The 18,508-nt window shown below is 37.3% G+C and overlaps 2 protein-coding genes across 2 annotated transcripts; one reads left to right on the top strand and one right to left on the bottom strand.

Moving 5' to 3' along the window:
* Window positions 1-6,849: 6,849 nt before the first annotated feature.
* LOC120781528 lies at window positions 6,850-8,833 on the bottom strand. Its single transcript, XM_040113750.1, has 2 exons — window positions 8,297-8,833; window positions 6,850-8,023 (listed from the first exon to the last, which is right to left on the bottom strand). Exon 2 carries the CDS (start codon window positions 7,441-7,443, stop codon window positions 6,850-6,852), a length of 594 nt encoding a protein of 197 aa, XP_039969684.1. The 5' UTR covers window positions 7,444-8,023; window positions 8,297-8,833.
* A 1,929-nt stretch (window positions 8,834-10,762) lies between these two features.
* LOC120781764 (actin-related protein 2-like) lies at window positions 10,763-11,570 on the top strand. The gene is made up of 3 exons (XM_040113996.1): window positions 10,763-11,057; window positions 11,153-11,255; window positions 11,330-11,570. Exons 2-3 carry the CDS (start codon window positions 11,209-11,211, stop codon window positions 11,448-11,450), a joined length of 168 nt encoding a protein of 55 aa, XP_039969930.1. The 5' UTR covers window positions 10,763-11,057; window positions 11,153-11,208; the 3' UTR covers window positions 11,451-11,570.
* The last annotated feature ends 6,938 nt before the right edge of the window (window positions 11,571-18,508 follow it).

The raw sequence follows: 18,508 nt of genomic DNA, 5'->3' as shown, positions 1-18,508 counted from the left end.
ATCAGCATCAACCCATTTGGGGATGTTTCATCGTGGAGGCTGAATTTACCGACCGTAGTACCAAAGATACCTTCTTTGCCCACCCTGGCGTTAAAATCGCCAAGCACGATTTATACATCGTGGCGGGGGCAGCTCTCATAAGTGCGCTCCAAGCACTCATAAAAGGCATCTTTGGTCACATCGTCCTTCTCTTCCGTCGGCGCGTGGGCGCAAATCAGCGATATGTTGAAGAACCTCGCTTTGATGCGGATTGTGGCTAGACGTTCATTCACCGGAGTGAATGACAGTACTCCGCGACGAAGTATCTCTCCCACCACGAATCCCACTCCAAACTTGCGCTCCTTTATATGGCCACTGTAGTAAATGCCACAAGGACCTACTCGTCTTTGGTCTTGTCCCGTCCATCGCATTTCTTGGACGGCGGTGATGTCAGCCTTTATTTTCACGAAGACATCAACCAGCTGGGCAGCGGCACCTTCCCAATTAAGGGACCGGACATTCCAGGTGCATGCCCTTAAATCGTAGACTTTATTTCGTTTGCCGTGGTCGTCATCAAAAGGGGGGTCTCTCATCCGAGGCTGGTTGTTACTGTTCATTGGGGGTGTTTTTTTACGTGGCGGGTCCCAAACCCAGCGCACAACCCTATGTAGGGGATATTTCGCCTTCTCACTTTAGCTCGCCTTCAAACGGATGTTCTTAGGCTACGCAGAGGATACTTGGTCAAAGACCGGAAGTAGTGAGCTGCTTGAGTCATATGTAAAAGAATCGTTTCTGGCCACTCCCAAGTGAATGGCGATCAGAGAACTTTCCTCACTTGCGTGAACTTCTACACATGACTCCATCCTCCACTTGAACTGGTTTGCTTGAAAAAAGAAGATAACCGTCTTCGGTATCGGTTGTTTATTTGAATTTGTTGGGTATGGCCTATGGTAAATAATAGTAATAGTATAGTCAATGTTCGCCAGGAACCTGTAGAATTGGGACTTTATTAATTGTTTTCGTTTTTTAATCTTTGTTTTGTAACAGTTAGTTATTCTATTTCGGTTAGTTATTTTGTAATGGTCAGGGTCGGTTTGTTCAGGAAGAGGATTCTTTATGTATCTAGTGTAAATTATTTATTATTGTCGGTCATCGTTTATTTTGTTTATTTTTTGTTCTTTAATTTTTTGCGTGTCTAGTATTGGTTGTCCGGCGTACAGAAATATGTGAGCAGGTGTCTGCAGAAGTGCATTTTCCATTTCCCCTAATTTAAGTTCCTTGTCATTTGAGGAATTGATTAAGCGTCATTTATTGTTTTGTGCAGTTTATAAACATCTGCCACGCCCGTCTTTGCTGTATTTAGTTGTAATTTATGCCCTCGCTTTTTCGCCATTGCTTAAGAGAAAGACTAGAGAATGCACCGTTCCTATCTGCTTTTAACAGTTGCCCAGTTGGTTAAAAATACGCATAAGTGCATTTTTGCATTCAATCCAATCCTTCGAGTAGGTGTCTATGCAACTAAGGTAATGTTTTCTTTCAGACGAATTGATGTCTACTATGAATTTATCGCGACAATGTTCTGGTCTGGGGGTAATTTTAAATGGCATTTTAGTGTCTCTGTGTTCTCTCTTGGTCAAGTTACACACATTGCATTAATTTATAATGTTTTGAATTAATAATTGGCTATTTGGGAAATAATTTTTTCTTTAAATAATTTGGTAATTTTTTGGATGCCTGTGTGTAAAAGTTTTTCGTGGGATTGAAGTATTATTTCTTTGAATTCGCATATGAGTTTGCATTTTTAAGCAGGATGAGGCTACGAATCACCATAGGGATACTAACTATAAGCTGCCTGGATGATTTCGAAATCGGTATCACTTTTAATGTACATTGCAATGTTTTTTGAAATGAAATGGTCAAAAGGAAATTGTTTAACACTTTCAATTGTCATTTTTCGTAAAAAATTTCCAAAAATATTTGTTTCTTTTACATTATTTTGTTCTGATTGGATGAATATTATTTGCCTTTTGAATAAGTTTATTGGTTTTTCTGTTAACTGAATAAATTCGCTACTGTCTTCTTCTGCACTATGTCATATTAGTTGTGGATCCTGTGTCAATCAAGCATTTGTAAGTACAACTTCTGTGCTTGATTTTTAAGTATTTATATTTTCCGCGGCTGGTAACTGAAAATTTTGGTAAAACTTAAATTATTTTGATCGGTTGGTGCTTGACATAATTCATTATTAATCTGGTCTTGGTGTTGAATATAGTCAGGAGTTCTTGAGGAGTTCTTGATTGTTTTTTTCGTATTCTTGTACGTCTTGTAGTCTGTGTTTATCAGTGAACATTTTAGTTTGTGCATTGTCCGATGGTCTTTGTCGTTTGATTCTATGTGTTGTTTGAATATTTGGGTTATTTGGTGTGGGTACTTGTTGTAGTTGATGAGACTGAACAGACTGCCTACCTCGCAACGTTACGATCGACCATAGCACGAGCGGGATGGGAAAGTAACCGAGAGTTGAAGAGGGAAGCGAGACGCATTTGCAGACAGAAAAAGATGGAGGCTGAAATGCGTGAGTATAAAGAGCTTGATAAGCTGGCCAGGGGTAATGCTCGAAAATTCTACGAAAAAATGCGGCGGCTAAGGGAAGTTTTCAAGACCGGAGCATACCCCTGTAGAAACCCCAAAGGTGATCTAGTCACCGATGCGCCACGTAGCGAAACGAAGAAACGACTGGCGCGCTGTCTTAACTTGAAGAAGAAGAATTCTACAATATCATGGTGAGCTAAAATGATAAATAGTTGAATTGGTAGTTTACGAATTAATATCTTTATTGAGTAACTCATCGCTTGCAAATAAATTACGAGGTTTGTCTGATTACCTTCTAGGTGTAGTTTTGATCCCAACAGTTGTCGTCCTCTCTCAGCTTCGTCGCAGAGTACTCGCAAACTTCCCTTGTAAGGTGTCTCGCGGAAGCTCCCAACAATTTGTAGTTAGGCGTCTGGAGTTTGTACTCCGCAATCAATCTAAGGTTCAGGGTTGTCCATACTTCAATGTTTGGTAGGCCCAATGATCTGGTTACAAGTCCATCCAGGTTTCGTTCGACAGCTCCAAGTGGAATGCGCTGTTGTCGTACATCATTAGTTTGGTAGAGCGACAAAATATAGTCATCTCTACTGATGAAAGTAAAGAGAGTTTCTGGTTCTCCCTTGAATGGGGGAATATCTTTTAGTTGTCTAAGGGACTCACTGAGATTGCCCTCATTTAAAATGATAGCTGGTAGTGCCACTTTGTTGTTTGTTTTAATTCTTTTATTTCACTTTATTTATTTATTTCTCTTTTTCTTATTCTCCAGTTTTTCTACCGTACCTTTGGACTTTTTAAGTTTTTGTTTCGTTTTGCTTCTACTTAGTTGGGATAACCGATTTTTTCTCCCAGTTGAAGTGCGAACAGAACAACAACGTTTTGCAATTTATAAAAGTTGAATTATAAAAGTTAATTTATTATTCACTCGCTTTTCCTTTTTCGGATATTTTAAGTATCCTACCACCTATCCCAGTAAAATGAGTAAAATATTTGTGGCACAAATCTCTAATAAATTAAATACAATTCGGCTTAAGACTATTTTTTGGGTGAACAAAGAATCTTATCCATAATTGCGTTATTTGTTTATGTTGAGTAGACCATACGGTCTATTTGTTATTTGTTCATGTTACTTTGGAGTTTTAATAAGGTTTAAGCTGCTGGGCCGCGTAAACGATTTATATTTTATTTGTTTATTTAAAAGTGACTGTGCCACAGTAATTGGATTTTTTTAGGTGGAGTGTAAAGTGAATATGTCACTTTCAATTAGGTTGAATGTGAAGTGAGTTATCATATTTTTTTCTTGATCTGGAGGACCTTCTCTATCCGTATATAATTAACCCACTGTTTATGTTTTGATAATCAAAGGTTGTCATCATGAGTTAAATATATGAAGTATTTTGTATTTGCTTTTGTTCTCAGTAGACTTAGATGCTAACGGTACTAATCATGTACACTGGCGACTTATTTTAAACTTTTATTAAGTAGTAAAATAATATTGTAATTCTCAATAAATCGTTTCCCTTGATAAATTAAATATCCAAATTAATGGCTATGTCCTTATCTTTATTTCCTCATCAAACATCTTAAAGCGTATTACTCGTCGTTCGAGTTTACAACTTCTTGCTAATAGCTCTTTATTAAGCAAAACTCTAATAGAAATTGCGTCTTCTAAACAATCCGGCAACCTTAACGAATATTCTGGCAACTACGATTTTCGATGTCTTGTTGGATATACAAGGTGCGTTCCAAAGTAAGCAGGACATAAAAAAAAACAGAACAAATGGTTTTTCAGCAAAATTAAATTATTTTATTCAAAGTAGTCTGCTTCTGCTTCAATACAGCCTTTTGCAGGGTCTAAAAGCATATCGAACCAGTGTTAAATTTCGTCGGCCGGTCTGGCCGTCAGTATGCCGGCCTTTTGAATGGCCTCTAGGTCTGCATAACGCTTTCCTTTTATTGGAAAATGTATTTTTCCGAAAAGGAAGAAGTCGCAAGGTGGCATATCAGGTGAATACGGAGAGTGGTTAATGGTCAAAATGTGATTTTTGGTCAAATAATCGGTCACAAGCGTCGATCGATGAGAGCAATTTTTGGTTGTCAGTCAATTTGTGCTGAACAAACCGTGCACACACATTTCGCAAGCCAAAGTGTTCGGTCAAAATGCGATAAATCGATGTTTCGGAAATACTCAATTCCATTTCCATGAATTTCAATGATGATTTCGATCAAGGGGTTTGATTTGCCAACAAGTTGATCGTCATTTTTGTCCTCACGACCACTTTGGAAACGTTGAAACCACTCGTGCACTCTGCTACAGTATAGGCAATCCTCGCCATAAACGTGTTTCATCAATTGAATCGTTTCGGTAAAAGTTTTACCAATTTTAAAACAATATTTAATGTTGGCTCATTGTTCGAAGCTCATTTTCGAACCGATAACACAAACATACTGAAACTTAAAACGCAATAACTTCACTTCCAATTAATGAAATGTCATGAAATTCTCACTGGACAATCGATAAAGATAGAAGATTCTAACGCACCAGTTGACGCTACCAGGGGGCACAAGATTCAAAAAGTCCTGTTTACTCTGGAACATACCTTGTAATAGTATATCGTTGATTCGTTTTTGTTCTAGTATTCGTGTTCACCACAGTATTTTACCTTCATCCAATATTTTTTTCGCTTTGTTTCGTTTAATATCGAACCACATACTGTTAAAAATTTATAAGTTAATGCCTTATGCTGGTTGCCAAAAGGTACAACTTTTTCGTGTGTTGAGTTGTGTGTTATTGGTGTAAACAAATTTTACATTTTGCTATGCTAAATGGAAAATAATATATTGACAGTTAGAGTTCAAAACTTGCTTGCGTCCTTTGAATGTTTGCCTTGTTGTTTAAGTTATTAAATATACATATACGTATTCGTAAAATAATTGAAATGGAAAGCAAGTAATTTGCATGCTAATAACTATACTAATGAAACTCGACAAACAGCATTAATTTGAAGACAATTAATTGACAATTTTAAGCAACGTGCCTAAAGCTACTATGGCACTATTGCATTTGGTACACATTTTCACATATATAATTACCCTGCCACCCAAACGTTGTGAAAAAACTAGTGAATCACCAGCTTTTCACATTTTTACAACTGGTGAACACGCAAAAGGTGCTGTTTAGATTCTAATCATAACATCTCTGTTTCGCTCATTCAGTAGTGTCATACAAAAAAAAATATAGCTGAGCTGCTCTAATAACCCTAATCGACAGCTGATTCAGGGGTATATTTCTTGATTCGTGATTTAAAATACTTTTACCATTTTAACCCTTGTGTTGCCACCCGGGTACCCGGGAACCCACCGCAGTGTATTTTGTTGAATAATATTTTTTCTAAAAAAGATAGGCTAAAATCCTCTTGGATCCCCATGGTTTAATCGATTATCTAGCGAATTGCCCATTATACATAGTTTAAATTGTTTTCTAACTTCGGAAATGTTACATTTTAAAATAAGAACCCGTCTCAGCCACCCGGGTACCCGGGTACCCCGATAGAAGTTCGTGTAATACATTACGATTATACTTTTATTTTATATCTAAAAGAAGTAAATAAGTATTTATATGCTAACTTTAACAAATTATGTTCATTTCTAATTATTTATTGATATTTCATTCAAAATTTTTCATTTTTTTTGTTCAAATTATTACTTATATTTCACTATGTAAAAAGCTAAAAATTCGTTTCATTTTTTTTTTTCATTTCATTCATTCATTTTTTTAACTTCATGTCGCAAAATAATATTATTATTACTATTTTAAGAATTAATTAAAAAATTAAGAAAAATTAAAATTTAATTATTGCAATGTAAACATTTAGAAATGTTTACCGAATGCTGTTCGCATACGGGCTTATCGCACATTGCTAACTCTTCTGACAATTGTCGAAGAAAAAGTCTCCGTCTGTTCGTTTTCTTATGAAGCATGCTGTTATTTGCTGGATATTGAAAAAGAAAGCCAGCGGCCATCTACACGTTCGCCGTTGGGTGGAATACCTCGAACACATTTGATCCATGGTGTCAACTCCAGCTTTTGTTTGATTATAAAACAAAATCATTTCTTGTTTTTTGTGAGCTGCATAACCGTAGTGCATCGCACTAAGAAGTATTACAGCTTTGTTTTTCTTTGGAACGTATGAGCAGATAGTAGCTTTTTCATGAAATCCGAAAAGAGTTGACAGTACTTCTCTAGACCTTGACGGTTTCATTTCTTGAGGTATAAACGTCTTATTTTTTTTTCAATGTACCGACGATAGTAAGTTTCCAAGATAACAGAGTCTCCACCAAAGGTAAAGTTGTGAAAAATCTGTCCGTGGTTATATTTCGGCAAGATCCTTTATAATCGCTGACCAGGTCTTTGACAACTCGTTCAGCTTGATTGACTTCTCGAGTATTACCTTGTTTACCTGTATACAAAATCCCTTTCAGTGGATAAGCATTACTTGCATCGCACAACCAAAATACTTGCAGACCGTATTTAGCAGGCTTGGATGGCATATACTGAGTAAACTTAGTTCTTCCTCTGAAAGGGTAGAGCTGTTCGTCGATGGTCAAGTGTTCCGTTGGTCGATACAATGCAGCTAAGTTGGCATTCAGCATCTTCCATGTATCTGAAATAAGAGCAGCTTTATCATTGGCTACTCGAGCCGGGCGTGTTGTATAATCATCGAAACGTATGAACCGTAAAAGCGACTGAAAGCGTATTCGTCCCATTGTTGCACGATATAACGGATAAGCATTTTTCTTCCACATTTTATTTACATGATCTGTGTTTGAGTTATTTGCACCAGCAGATATCAATACTCCAAAAAAGGAATACATCTTTGTCACTGTTACTTTTTTCCATACACGAGGTTCATTTTCTGGATGTTGTTTGTTGTAAACTCAATACACGGCTTCTGCTTTTTTATTCGTGCAGCGAACAATAATATCGACCATTTCCAACGTGATAATTTTTTTTTAATGTTTGAGCGATTGACAACATTTCCGTACTCCTATGAGGTCCAGCTCTTTGCCTCACAATATTTCTAGCAGGAATCTGATGATTTGGGCGTGCGGTTTTATTCCATCTTTTGCTATAAATGTTGTACTTGTATTGGGTGGAACACTTGAACTGTCTGACCGACTATTAGAAGTCGATACAGCTACTTCATTGTCGTCGCCCTCTTCCTCATCGTCGTCATCATCCTCTTCTTCTTCACCCTCTGGAGCTTCACGATCACTTGTATCCTCTTCAATTTCAGCTGCTCCATCCTGTTCGTAATCTTCAGTATCTGACGCTTAAATACCGTCCGGAAACCAATCGTCGTCTTCGCTGTCTGACGGATCTTCACTGTCGATCGCGGCGTCAACGTCCTCATCCAATTTTCTGATATACTCCTCTTTTTGAGCCTCGCTCAATCTAAATAAAAATAAATTTGAGTTTTACAATAATATTACATTTTGAATAATATCAAATACATACGGTGGGTTTTAACAATATGAATACGAAAAATACGAATAAAATAATTTTTTTCGATGAGTGTGGGCTACATACAGTAATGTAAAATGTATTTTCGTATATTCTTGCTATAGCATCAAAAAATATTTTATTCATATTTTTCGCATTCAATTTTCGATAAAATTAAAAACCCATCGTGCTAACTAAATCGTGTATTTATTGTTTTTACGTTACCTCAAAAACTGCGATTTCGATAACTCCTCCATCCTTTTATTTAACTGACTTATATAAATAAAATACAATTACACGCTAAAGAACTATCCAAACAGCGATACGTCTGGCTTCTTCGAGTCAATAACAGAAACTGAACTATACAGCTTATATTCGTTTCACAGCATTCTCGAACGTTCCTGAAGTACAAACCAATTCAAAGAACGACCTGTTTCCCCACAACTCGAATTCCACGGAACTGGCCTTCGCAGAATCCAGAAATTTACATTAGAGCAGCGCGCGTTTTATTGCTGATTTAGGACTATGTAGGTGTCTGTACATAATTTATATGGTACTTTCAAGCAGAAATACCTTTCTAAGATGTCAGTAAATAGATCCTGATAGAATGCACTCAATTATTTTTACGTATAACGCACTTATACCCACCAATTTGCGTACGGGTACCCGGGTACCCTGGGCGGCAGACAGTGTGATTTTTTTTGGGTGGCAACGCAAGGGTTAAGCAAATATTTTTTATTAACATTTCTTTATTTCCTCTTTATTAATATACAATTTCTAATGAATTAATACTAATTATAATAGTACTAATAATTATTATTAAGAAATCGATAGTAATAAATAATAATATTTTCTGAAAAAGATTAATTACTGTATCAAAATATGCCACCCTAGTCCTTTATCGATTATTATCTAAAAAACAAATAGAAATCACTATGAAATCATTAACGTATAACAAGTTATTTAAGTCGATTTTCGTTTGTTGTATATAATATGAAAATAAAACAAACATTTGTATTCGCGTAATTTTTCCACTACGCAGGCCACTTTAAACATAGAAAATACACATTTGTTTTCACACATTATATTTCACTGCACAAGCCGATTAAAAACATGAAGTAAACACCTATTATCTCATAATATCATGTGATAAAACTTATCCAACAATTTATATTTGCTGCTCCTGCTATAATTGTTGAAACTGCTGATATTTCCAATGCTAGAAAAAACAAATGAATTAATTATTTGCAAAATATTTTTAAAATATCACATAAAATTTCTCCAACTTACCTTTTTTAATTAGCGCGAATGACTTGCGTTTTTTAATCGTTTTTTTATTACCCTTTTTGGGATTTTCTTTTTGCCTTAATGATGATTATGTTTTCTTATTCGCACTCATTCTATAAGATCAAGAAATGAGATAACTTTTTTTCATCGTATCTAGGTTAAAAAAAAGCCCGAACAAGTGCGTTGGTGTTAGTGCATACAGAAAAAATATGTATTGTGTTGAAATGTCTGAGGGTAAATGTTCAGCGCAGTGGCTTTTCTGAAAGCATGGTCCAAATTTGTTGCGAAATATCTGGAAATTTTTGTTTTCAAATCTACTTCAACATGCGCACTATTTTTATATTGTTTGTAGGAAAAAACCATAAAAAATATTAGGATTATGCACGATATAAGCGCTATATATAGCACCACTGTTTGAAATTCAATTGGGTACTATTGATGCAACCAGTGATGGCTTTCGTAATATCGATACTTTCAATATTTGAGGCTGAACAAGAATTGATAAAATTGAGAAATATGTATGTTACAGAAAAAAATTTCATTCGTTACTTGATACACTCGATATTCGTACTTAATGGGAATGTTGAAAAATATAACCCACGTCGATATGACACCGGGGTGCTACTGGTCTTTGGTATCCAAGTGTTTTCTGCGCTAGCGGAAGAATGGGGTACCACGCCGACCTTAACTAAAATATATGTATGCTTTTATCGAGATAGTCTAATTCGAAATCGAAACTTTCCAATGTTACAGGCAAATAAATGTAATCTAAAGTTTTAAGGGAAAAGTAATAATGAATGATATTTTTTTCTTTTATGTATTTTTGATTTTTGTCGATTATCGTTCAGAGAGTATCGTTAATTCGAAAACGATCAGTACACCTTATCAATACCCTGCAAGACGGAGGTAACAGATTGCACACAATAGAAACAATTCCAGCTGTTCACCAACACTGTTACATTTTGTGCAATTTTCGATTGAATGGGAGAAAGCATAAGTAAGAAAGAGAGAAACTATCGACTTTCTAGCTGATTGAAGTATCAATATGTTAACAAACAAAAGGCGATACACAATTTTTCAGAAAGAAGTATTAATAACTAAGCTGGGAAATGCGCAATAGTTTGGTTACTTATTTCTTATTTGATAAATATTTTAAATACGAATAATGCCTTTAAATATTTCTACACTCGTGGCCACGCAGAGCTTACCACTATACTTTTTTAGATTTGTAATAGGTCTTTTTGGTTCGTTCGGGATTTTCTTCAATTTTGTTTTTTGTTAAGTTTTTGGTAAGCAGAAGTAAACTAAATTATATTATCTCATCATAATTATAGTTTTTAATTTGTTATGTTTAATCAGTAAAACACAAAATTGCTTTTCTGTTCTTATACAAATGCGGCCGATTTGATTGCTTTTAAAGTATACCTCGACTAAACTTCGTATTAAAAAAAATAAAATAAATTTCTGTACCACAAAAAGTACCGCTACAAGCTACAGTGTTGAGAAATATGCACAGCACTTGAAAATTTTGAGTGGTAAGCTTTGCGTGGCCACGAATGCGAAAATAGAAATCAAGGCAAATTTTTTTAACTAAAACTTTCTTTTTTGCTGATTAACAAGATGAGAAAGAATGTTTGAAGTAAGTTTACAAAAATGGCTGGACATTGCTAGTAGTGATATCACACGATATCTGTTTAAGGTTAGTAGCACTTAGTAGATACTTATGTACATTAGTAATAATAATAAAGCTAGACAAAAGAAGCTTAATAAAAATATTATCTTATTTTTTTACAGGTGCAGCGGCTTGGTGGTTATACGTTTAATCAAACCGCTGCCTTTGAAACTGCACAATGAAAGAGAAACTTTCCAATATCATCTATGACATCGAGATGGAACAGTGAGTAGCGTTGGAAACAGCTGTGCTTGTCACTAATAGCTTTCAACTAATATAATATTTTTTATTTACTACAGGTTGTGTGATAAAGGTTTTGATGTGCTAATCCCATCGCATTTAACAAACGTTGAAGGACAAGACATCGCTGGGTCAGTGTTTAACACCATACAAACGGGCGATATCGATATACTTGTATGACTGGAATTGTACAAGCATATCGTGCGCGTGTGGATGTTATTGAAAATGAAAAAATGTTACAGAAAAAAATTTAAAAATATTCTATTTTGCACAAATTTAAAAATCATCACGAAGATCCGCTACAACTAAAAGATTCGGTCGTTATTTTGGCTGAGATGGCAAAGGATCGCGATGGTTTTTGGATGTGTGTACGAAACAAGAAAATTAAGAAAAGTATTACCGTAACTTTCAAGGAGCTCACAACTTCTCTATTCGTACCTAACCATTCCAACCCTGAATTCTAAAATTAATCAACCTTTTATGTTTTGACAAGGAAAGGTTGTCGTCATTTGTTAAATATCTGAAACATTTGATATTTGCTTTTGTTCTCAGTAGGCTTATACAATGTGCAGACCGCAACTTAATCACACGATTTCGGCTGCTGACTAGTTTATCCCACTAATCTTAAAAATTTATAAAGATTTTGCCAAAATGACAGTTCGAAATCACTTCTTCGAAGTGATTCGAAACTGATCCACTCTAAATCTCTCGTTGCGACTCTGATTTTGCGCCATCTACTTCTCAGGAGGATGGAGTCATGTGTAGAAGTGGAGGATGGAGTCATGTGTAGAAGTTGGAGGATGGAGTCAAGTGTGGAAGTTCACGCAAGTGAGGAAAGTTCTCTGATCGCCATTCACTTGGGAGTGGCCAGAAACGATTCTTTTAAACATGGCTCAAGCAGCTCACTACTTCCGGTCTTTGACCAAGTATCCTCTGGGTAGCCTCAGAACATCCGTTCGAAAGCGAGCTAATATGAGAAGACGAAACATCCCCTACATAAGGTTGTGCGCTGGGTTTGGGACCCGCCACGTAAAAAAACACCCCCAATGAAAGGAAGCAACAAGGCTCGGATGAGAGACCCCCCTTTTGATGACGACCATGGCAAACAAGGAAAGGGACAAGGGACAAGGACAGAGACGAATAGGTCCTTGTGACATTTACTACAGTGGCCATATAAAGGAGCGGATGACTATCATTCACTACGGTGAATGAACGTCTAGCCACAATCCGCATCAAAGCGATGTTCTTCAACATATCGCTGATTTGCGCCCACGCCCCGACGGAAGAGAAGGACGATGTGATCAAAGATGCCTTCTATGAGCGCTTGGAGCGCCCTTATGAGAGCTGCTCCCGCCACGATGTCAAAATCGTGCTTGGCGACTTTAACGCCAAGTTGGGCAAAGAAGGTATCTTTGGCACTACGGTCGGTAAATTCAGCCTCCACGACGAAACTTCCCCAAATGGGTTGAGGCTGATTGACTTCGCCGGGGCCCGAAATATGGTTATCTGTGGTACTAGTTTCCAGCACAAGAAGATACATCAAGCTACCTGGCTGTCTCCGGATCGAAAAGCCACCAACCAGATCGATCATGTTGTGATAGACGGAAGACACGTCTCCAGTGTTCTTGACGTGCGTACGCTCCGAGGTCCTAACATCGACTCGGACCACTATCTTGTTGCAGCCAAGATTCGCACCCGCCTCTGTGCAGCAAAAAACGCACGTCAAAAAACACAAGGAAGGTTCGACGTCGAGAAGCTGCAATCACAAAAGACAGCCGAACGATTTGCTACTCGGCTTGCGGGATGGGATAGATATTGAGAGTTGAAGAGGGAAGCGAGACGCATTTGCAGACAGAAAAGAAAGAGGTTGAAATGCGTGAGTATGATGAGCTTGATAAGCTGGCCGACAGGGTTAATGCTCTAAAATTCTATGAAAAAATGCGGCGCCTTACAGAAGGTTTCAAAACCGGAGCATACTCTTGTATGACCCCCAAAGGTGATCTAGTCACCGATGCCCAGAGCATACTTAAATTATGGAGAGAACACTTCTCCAGCCTGCTGAATGGCAGTGAACGCACAACGATAGGAGAAGGCAAACCCGATTCCCTAATCGATGACGACGGAGCAGACGTTCCATTGCCCGTGAAAGGAGAATCGACACACACCACCTCTTCGTCGATTTCAAAGCTGCTTTCGGCAGCACGAAAAGGAGCTGCCTTTATGCCGCGGTGTCTGAATTTGGTATCCCCGCAAAACTAATACGGCTGTGTAAACTGACTTTGAGTAATACCAAAAGTTCCGTCAGGATCGGGAAGGACCTCTCCGAGGCGTTCGATACCAAACGAGGTTTCAGACCAGGCACCTCCCTATCGTGCGACTTTTTCAACCTGCTTCTGGAGAAAATAGTTCTTCTATAAGAGTGTACAGCTGCTGGCGTATGCCGATGATATTGATATCATCGGCCTCAACACCCGCGCCGTTAGTTCTGCTTTCTCCAGGCTGGACAAGGAAGCACAGAAAATGTCATCAAACAAACAGTCGTCGCACTCGCGACTTGGCTCTCACGTCACTGTTGACAGTCATAACTTTGAAGTTGTAGATAATTTCGTCTATTTAGGAACGAGTATTAACACCACCAACAATGTCAGCCTGGAAATCCAACGCAGGATTGCTCTTGCCAACAGGTGCTACTTCGGACTGAGTAGGCAATTGAAAAGTAAAGTCCCCTCTCGATGAACAAAAACTAAACTCTATAAGTCGCTCATAATTCCCGTCCTGCTGTATGGTGCAGAGGCTTGGGCGATGACAACAACCGATGAGTCGACGTTACGAGTTTTCGAGAGAAAAATTCTGCGAAAGATTTATGGTCCTTTGCGCATTGGCCACGGCGAATATCGCATTCGATGGAACGATGAGCTGTACGAGATATACGACGACATCGACATAGTTCAGCGAATTAAAAGACAGCGGCTAAGCTGGCTGGGTCATGTTGTCCGGATGGATGAAAACACTCCAGCTCTGAAAATATTCGACGCAGTACCCGCCGGGGGAAGCAGAGGAAGAGGAAGACCTCCACTCCGTTGGAAGAACCAAGTGGAGAAGGACCTGACTTCGCTTGGAATATCCAATTGACGCCACGTAGCGAAAAGAAGAAACGACTGGCGCGCTGTTGTTAACTCGGCTATAATCGCGTAAGCGGTGTCTACGCCAATTAAGAAGAAGAAGAAGAATGATGTAGGCATGACAGCAGAAAATGCAGAACTGAACACAAAAGCCAAGATGAAGAAAAGGATCGGATGTCTACCAACAAAATACATACAACAATCACCGAAGGACGAAAGCAATGAAGACGAGAATAAGGTAAAATCGAAGGTATACCATCGTCCGATATAAAAGAGGAAAAGCCGACAGGACTAGAATATCAACAAATAGTTGCGAGCAAACTATCATTGATACAACACAGGAAGGCGCATAGTCATCGTGAACGTCACTTAGTCGTCGACCATGACAGGATCGCAACTCATGTCATCTTTTCAGCAGTTACTTTTGCCGCCCGAAAGAATTTTCAAAATTGAACATGTTCGTTATCTTAAATAAGATAAGTTAAGAAATTTGTAGTACTTAAGATCATGAAATCATATACAGTCCACTAATTTTTTTAAATAATCATTGAGAATATATTCATTCCAATTTTTATTTAGTATTTTCATTACTTGTATACTATTTTAGAAAACCGTATTAAATATTTAAATATATGTGTAAGTGTGTATGTTTGTATGTATTGCACACCACATGGAGTTAACCCCATTAACAATTGTTATTAACTATACAATTTTATAGATGTGTGCGTGTGTTTAATGTTATCGGATCTGTAAATTTATGCCTTTTGTTTACCCATGCATTTTTATTATTAATGCGCATTCATTGCATGTACATAAATGCATGAGTATGTTTATGTACATATGTCTGTATGTTCAATTTATAAATAAATATTTTTTTTCGGCTTTGCTGATACTAAATAAGTAAGCATGTTCAATGATATTTGAACATATCGCCGAGGGAAAGAAATGATTATTTTAAAAAATTATTGGACTGTATGTATATGATTACATGATCTTAAGTATTACTAATTTCTTAACTTATCTTATTTAAGACAACGAACATGTTCAATTTTTTGAGTGAGCAGAGCTGAGCATTGAATGAAAATCATGCTCAGAAATATACAGTGCTATTACAGACGCATGTATGTTGGCCTTTCGGCTTATATTTTTATACGTTTACATGCTGTCATATCAATTGATATGAATATCATTTGGCGAAGTTTTGTGAATGCATTCAAAATTGATAACATTATTATAAAGTTATGCAATTTTCAAAACAATATTTGTAGTTAACGTGGAAATAAAAGCTACTTTTTAAAAATTGCTTATCTTTGATAATATTATATACTGTATGTGAAGCTGAAGTGAACGAATATACTTGCGATATAATCTACAAAAACTGCGTGCGGAAGAATATATTCACTTGCGACATGCCATTGCGAACAGTGCTGATACTGCCGAAATTTGGACACTCTGTCATCTTACCATCATTGTACGTATGTAGGTAGTCCACATCACATGCAAGAGTATTACAGGTTGGTATGACTTTCGTGCGTGAATATGGATAACCGTGTATTTTCATTACTTTTACATGTAATCCGAAATTAGATCGTTGCTATTATCAGGACAAAATGCAATACATCGTCATGACATTACAGCACGTGTGTTTAAACAAAAATTAAAGTGATTAAATAGCTTTATTGCATGTATTTGACGCAACACGTTGGTGGATGTATTCGGTTGAGTGGAAAAAGCGTGGATTACCTTATTCTCACATTTTAATTTGGTTCGTCGACAAAATACGTGGTGGAGACGTTGATAGTTTTATTTCTGCAGATATTCCAGATCCGTCTACTGATCAATTGCTATTTGATATTGTTACTACATGCATGATTCATGATCCGTGCGGAAATATGAATCGTTCATCACCTTACATGGTAGCCGAAAAATGTACAAAGCGTTTTACTAAAGATTTCATAAACGATACGGTAACGCATGTAGACAGATATCCAATATATCGTTGAGGAAGTTCCAAATATGTTAATAAAGTAAGTGCCATGGCTGTATTTAGAATTGAAAATACTAATGTAAATGCTCCTGCGTTGAATGAAAATGATGAAACTACGAATTACCAAAATGGCGGTATATCAGTTCAAATGAAGCAGTCTTGCGTATTTTCGGTTTCCCAATTCATAAACGGGATCCAGCAGTTATCCAATTAACTGTCCATCTTAAAAACGGCCGGCGCGTATATTTCACGGACAATACAGCGCTTGATCGTGCTATAAACCCACCAAAAACCACGCTAACCGAATTTTTCAAACTGTGCAATCATGCGGATGCGTTTGATGCCTTATCTCAAACGCTGCTCTATTCTGAAGTCCCACGATTTTGTACATGGGCTCAATCAATAAAATGGGTGCCCCGCAAGAAAGGGACACCAGTTGGTGCGTACCCCGGTTTATTTAAATCAAATACTTTTGGTCGAGTATATACAGTCAACCCAAGACGGACTGAGCATTTTTATCTGTGATTGCGGTTGGTTAGTGTCACCGGACCATTCATTTTCATTTCAAGATATACGTAAGGTAGATGGACAACTGTATCCAACGTATAAATATGCATGCTTTGCACAAGGCTTACTAGAAGACGACAACCAATGGGATAGAGTGTTTTCAGAAGCAGCATTAAACTGCACAGGAACACAAATTCGTTTACTATTTGCTATAGTACTGACTACATGTTTCCTGGCCCGAGCACAAATGTGGTGGGATAATCACAAAGATGCAATGACTGATGACATTGTTTATCGATATCGTACAAGGTACAACGATCTAACGATATCATTCAGTGATGCTATGTACAATGAATCATTGATTGCTATCGAGGATCTTTGCTTTGCTATTGCGAATTCAGCAATCAGTCATTTCGGGATGAGCTCACCGAATCGAAGTGCATCTGATTTACTCAACACAGATATGAATGTGAACTAGTGTACAATACTGTGAAAATGGCAGGTAGTATTACTAAATGATGAACAAAAATTTTTGTACGACCGCATTATGCTGACAGTTTCGGTAGGACAAGGAGGATTCTTTTTTTTTTTGGGTGCACCAGGTGGAACTGGCAAAACGTTCCTTATTACGCTTATTCTTGCCAAGATACGATCAAAAAATGCCATCGCAATGGCCGTTGCTTCTTCTGACATTGCAGCAACTTTATTGTTTGGAGACAGAACAGCTCATTCAGCATTTAAGCTGCCGTTGAACATTCAAAATAATCCAGATGCAGCGTTCAACATAAAAAACAATCCTCGACTATGGCACTCTTGCTCGCTTGTGGCATTAGATTAGACACTAAAGAATATGAAAAAAGAACGATAAATTATTTGGCGGCACTTTGTTACTCCTTTCAGATGATTTCTAATGAACACTTTCCGTTATTCCACGTTCAACGTACGCTGATGAAATCAATGCTTGCTTAAAATCATCGCCTCTATGGCGTAGTATTGAAAAAGTACAACTTACGGTGAACATGAGCGTACAAATGCTTCAGGATCCATCCGCCGAAACTTTCTTTAAAGAATTATTAGATATTGGCGATGGGAAAGTAGCTGTACATGAAAATCCGGGATGCATAAAATTATAGGCGGACTTCTGCACAATCATCGGCTCGCAAAATACTCTTATCGATCACATATGAATTTCCCGACTTACACACACAATATGCAAATCATTAGTGGCTTGCAAAAATACCGATTTTGGCAAGTAAAAATGTGGACGTCAATGAGTTAAATTTAAAGATACAACAGTTGTTGCCTGGGGCCTTGGTGTCGTATAAATCTTTCGATGCAGTTTGTGATACCAACGATACTGTGAATTATCCAATTGAGTTTTTAAATTCGTTTGCAATTTGCAAGGCATGCCACCACACCATTTACAATACAAGGTTGGATTATTCTGCTTCGTAACTTAAATCCACCACGGCTATGTATTGGCACACGATAAGTCATTTAGGCAATTCACAAGCTTTGTTGTATGTCTTATGTCATATTTTAATATTCTTAAAAAATTCGACACTTGTGAGTATCCTTAACTGTTTTATGTCATATTTTGTCATAAAATTAAGAAGATAGAA

Source organism: Bactrocera tryoni, unplaced genomic scaffold (genome assembly GCF_016617805.1).
Source record: "Bactrocera tryoni isolate S06 unplaced genomic scaffold, CSIRO_BtryS06_freeze2 scaffold_7, whole genome shotgun sequence".
NCBI classification, from domain to species: Eukaryota; Metazoa; Arthropoda; class Insecta; order Diptera; family Tephritidae; genus Bactrocera; species Bactrocera tryoni.
The sequence above is the reverse complement of the archived record's forward strand: the minus strand, read 5'-3'. Positions and strand labels throughout refer to the sequence as shown.

Coding starts and splice junctions, on each gene's coding strand:
- LOC120781764 (XM_040113996.1), top strand. CDS start 11,209: ATGAAAGAGAAACTTTCCAATATCATCTATGACATCGAGATGGAACA. Junction 11,256..11,329: donor TATGACATCGAGATGGAACA/GTGAGTAGCGTT, acceptor TATTTACTACAG/GTTGTGTGATAAAGGTTTTG.
- LOC120781528 (XM_040113750.1), bottom strand. CDS start 7,443: ATGTATTCCTTTTTTGGAGTATTGATATCTGCTGGTGCAAATAACTCA.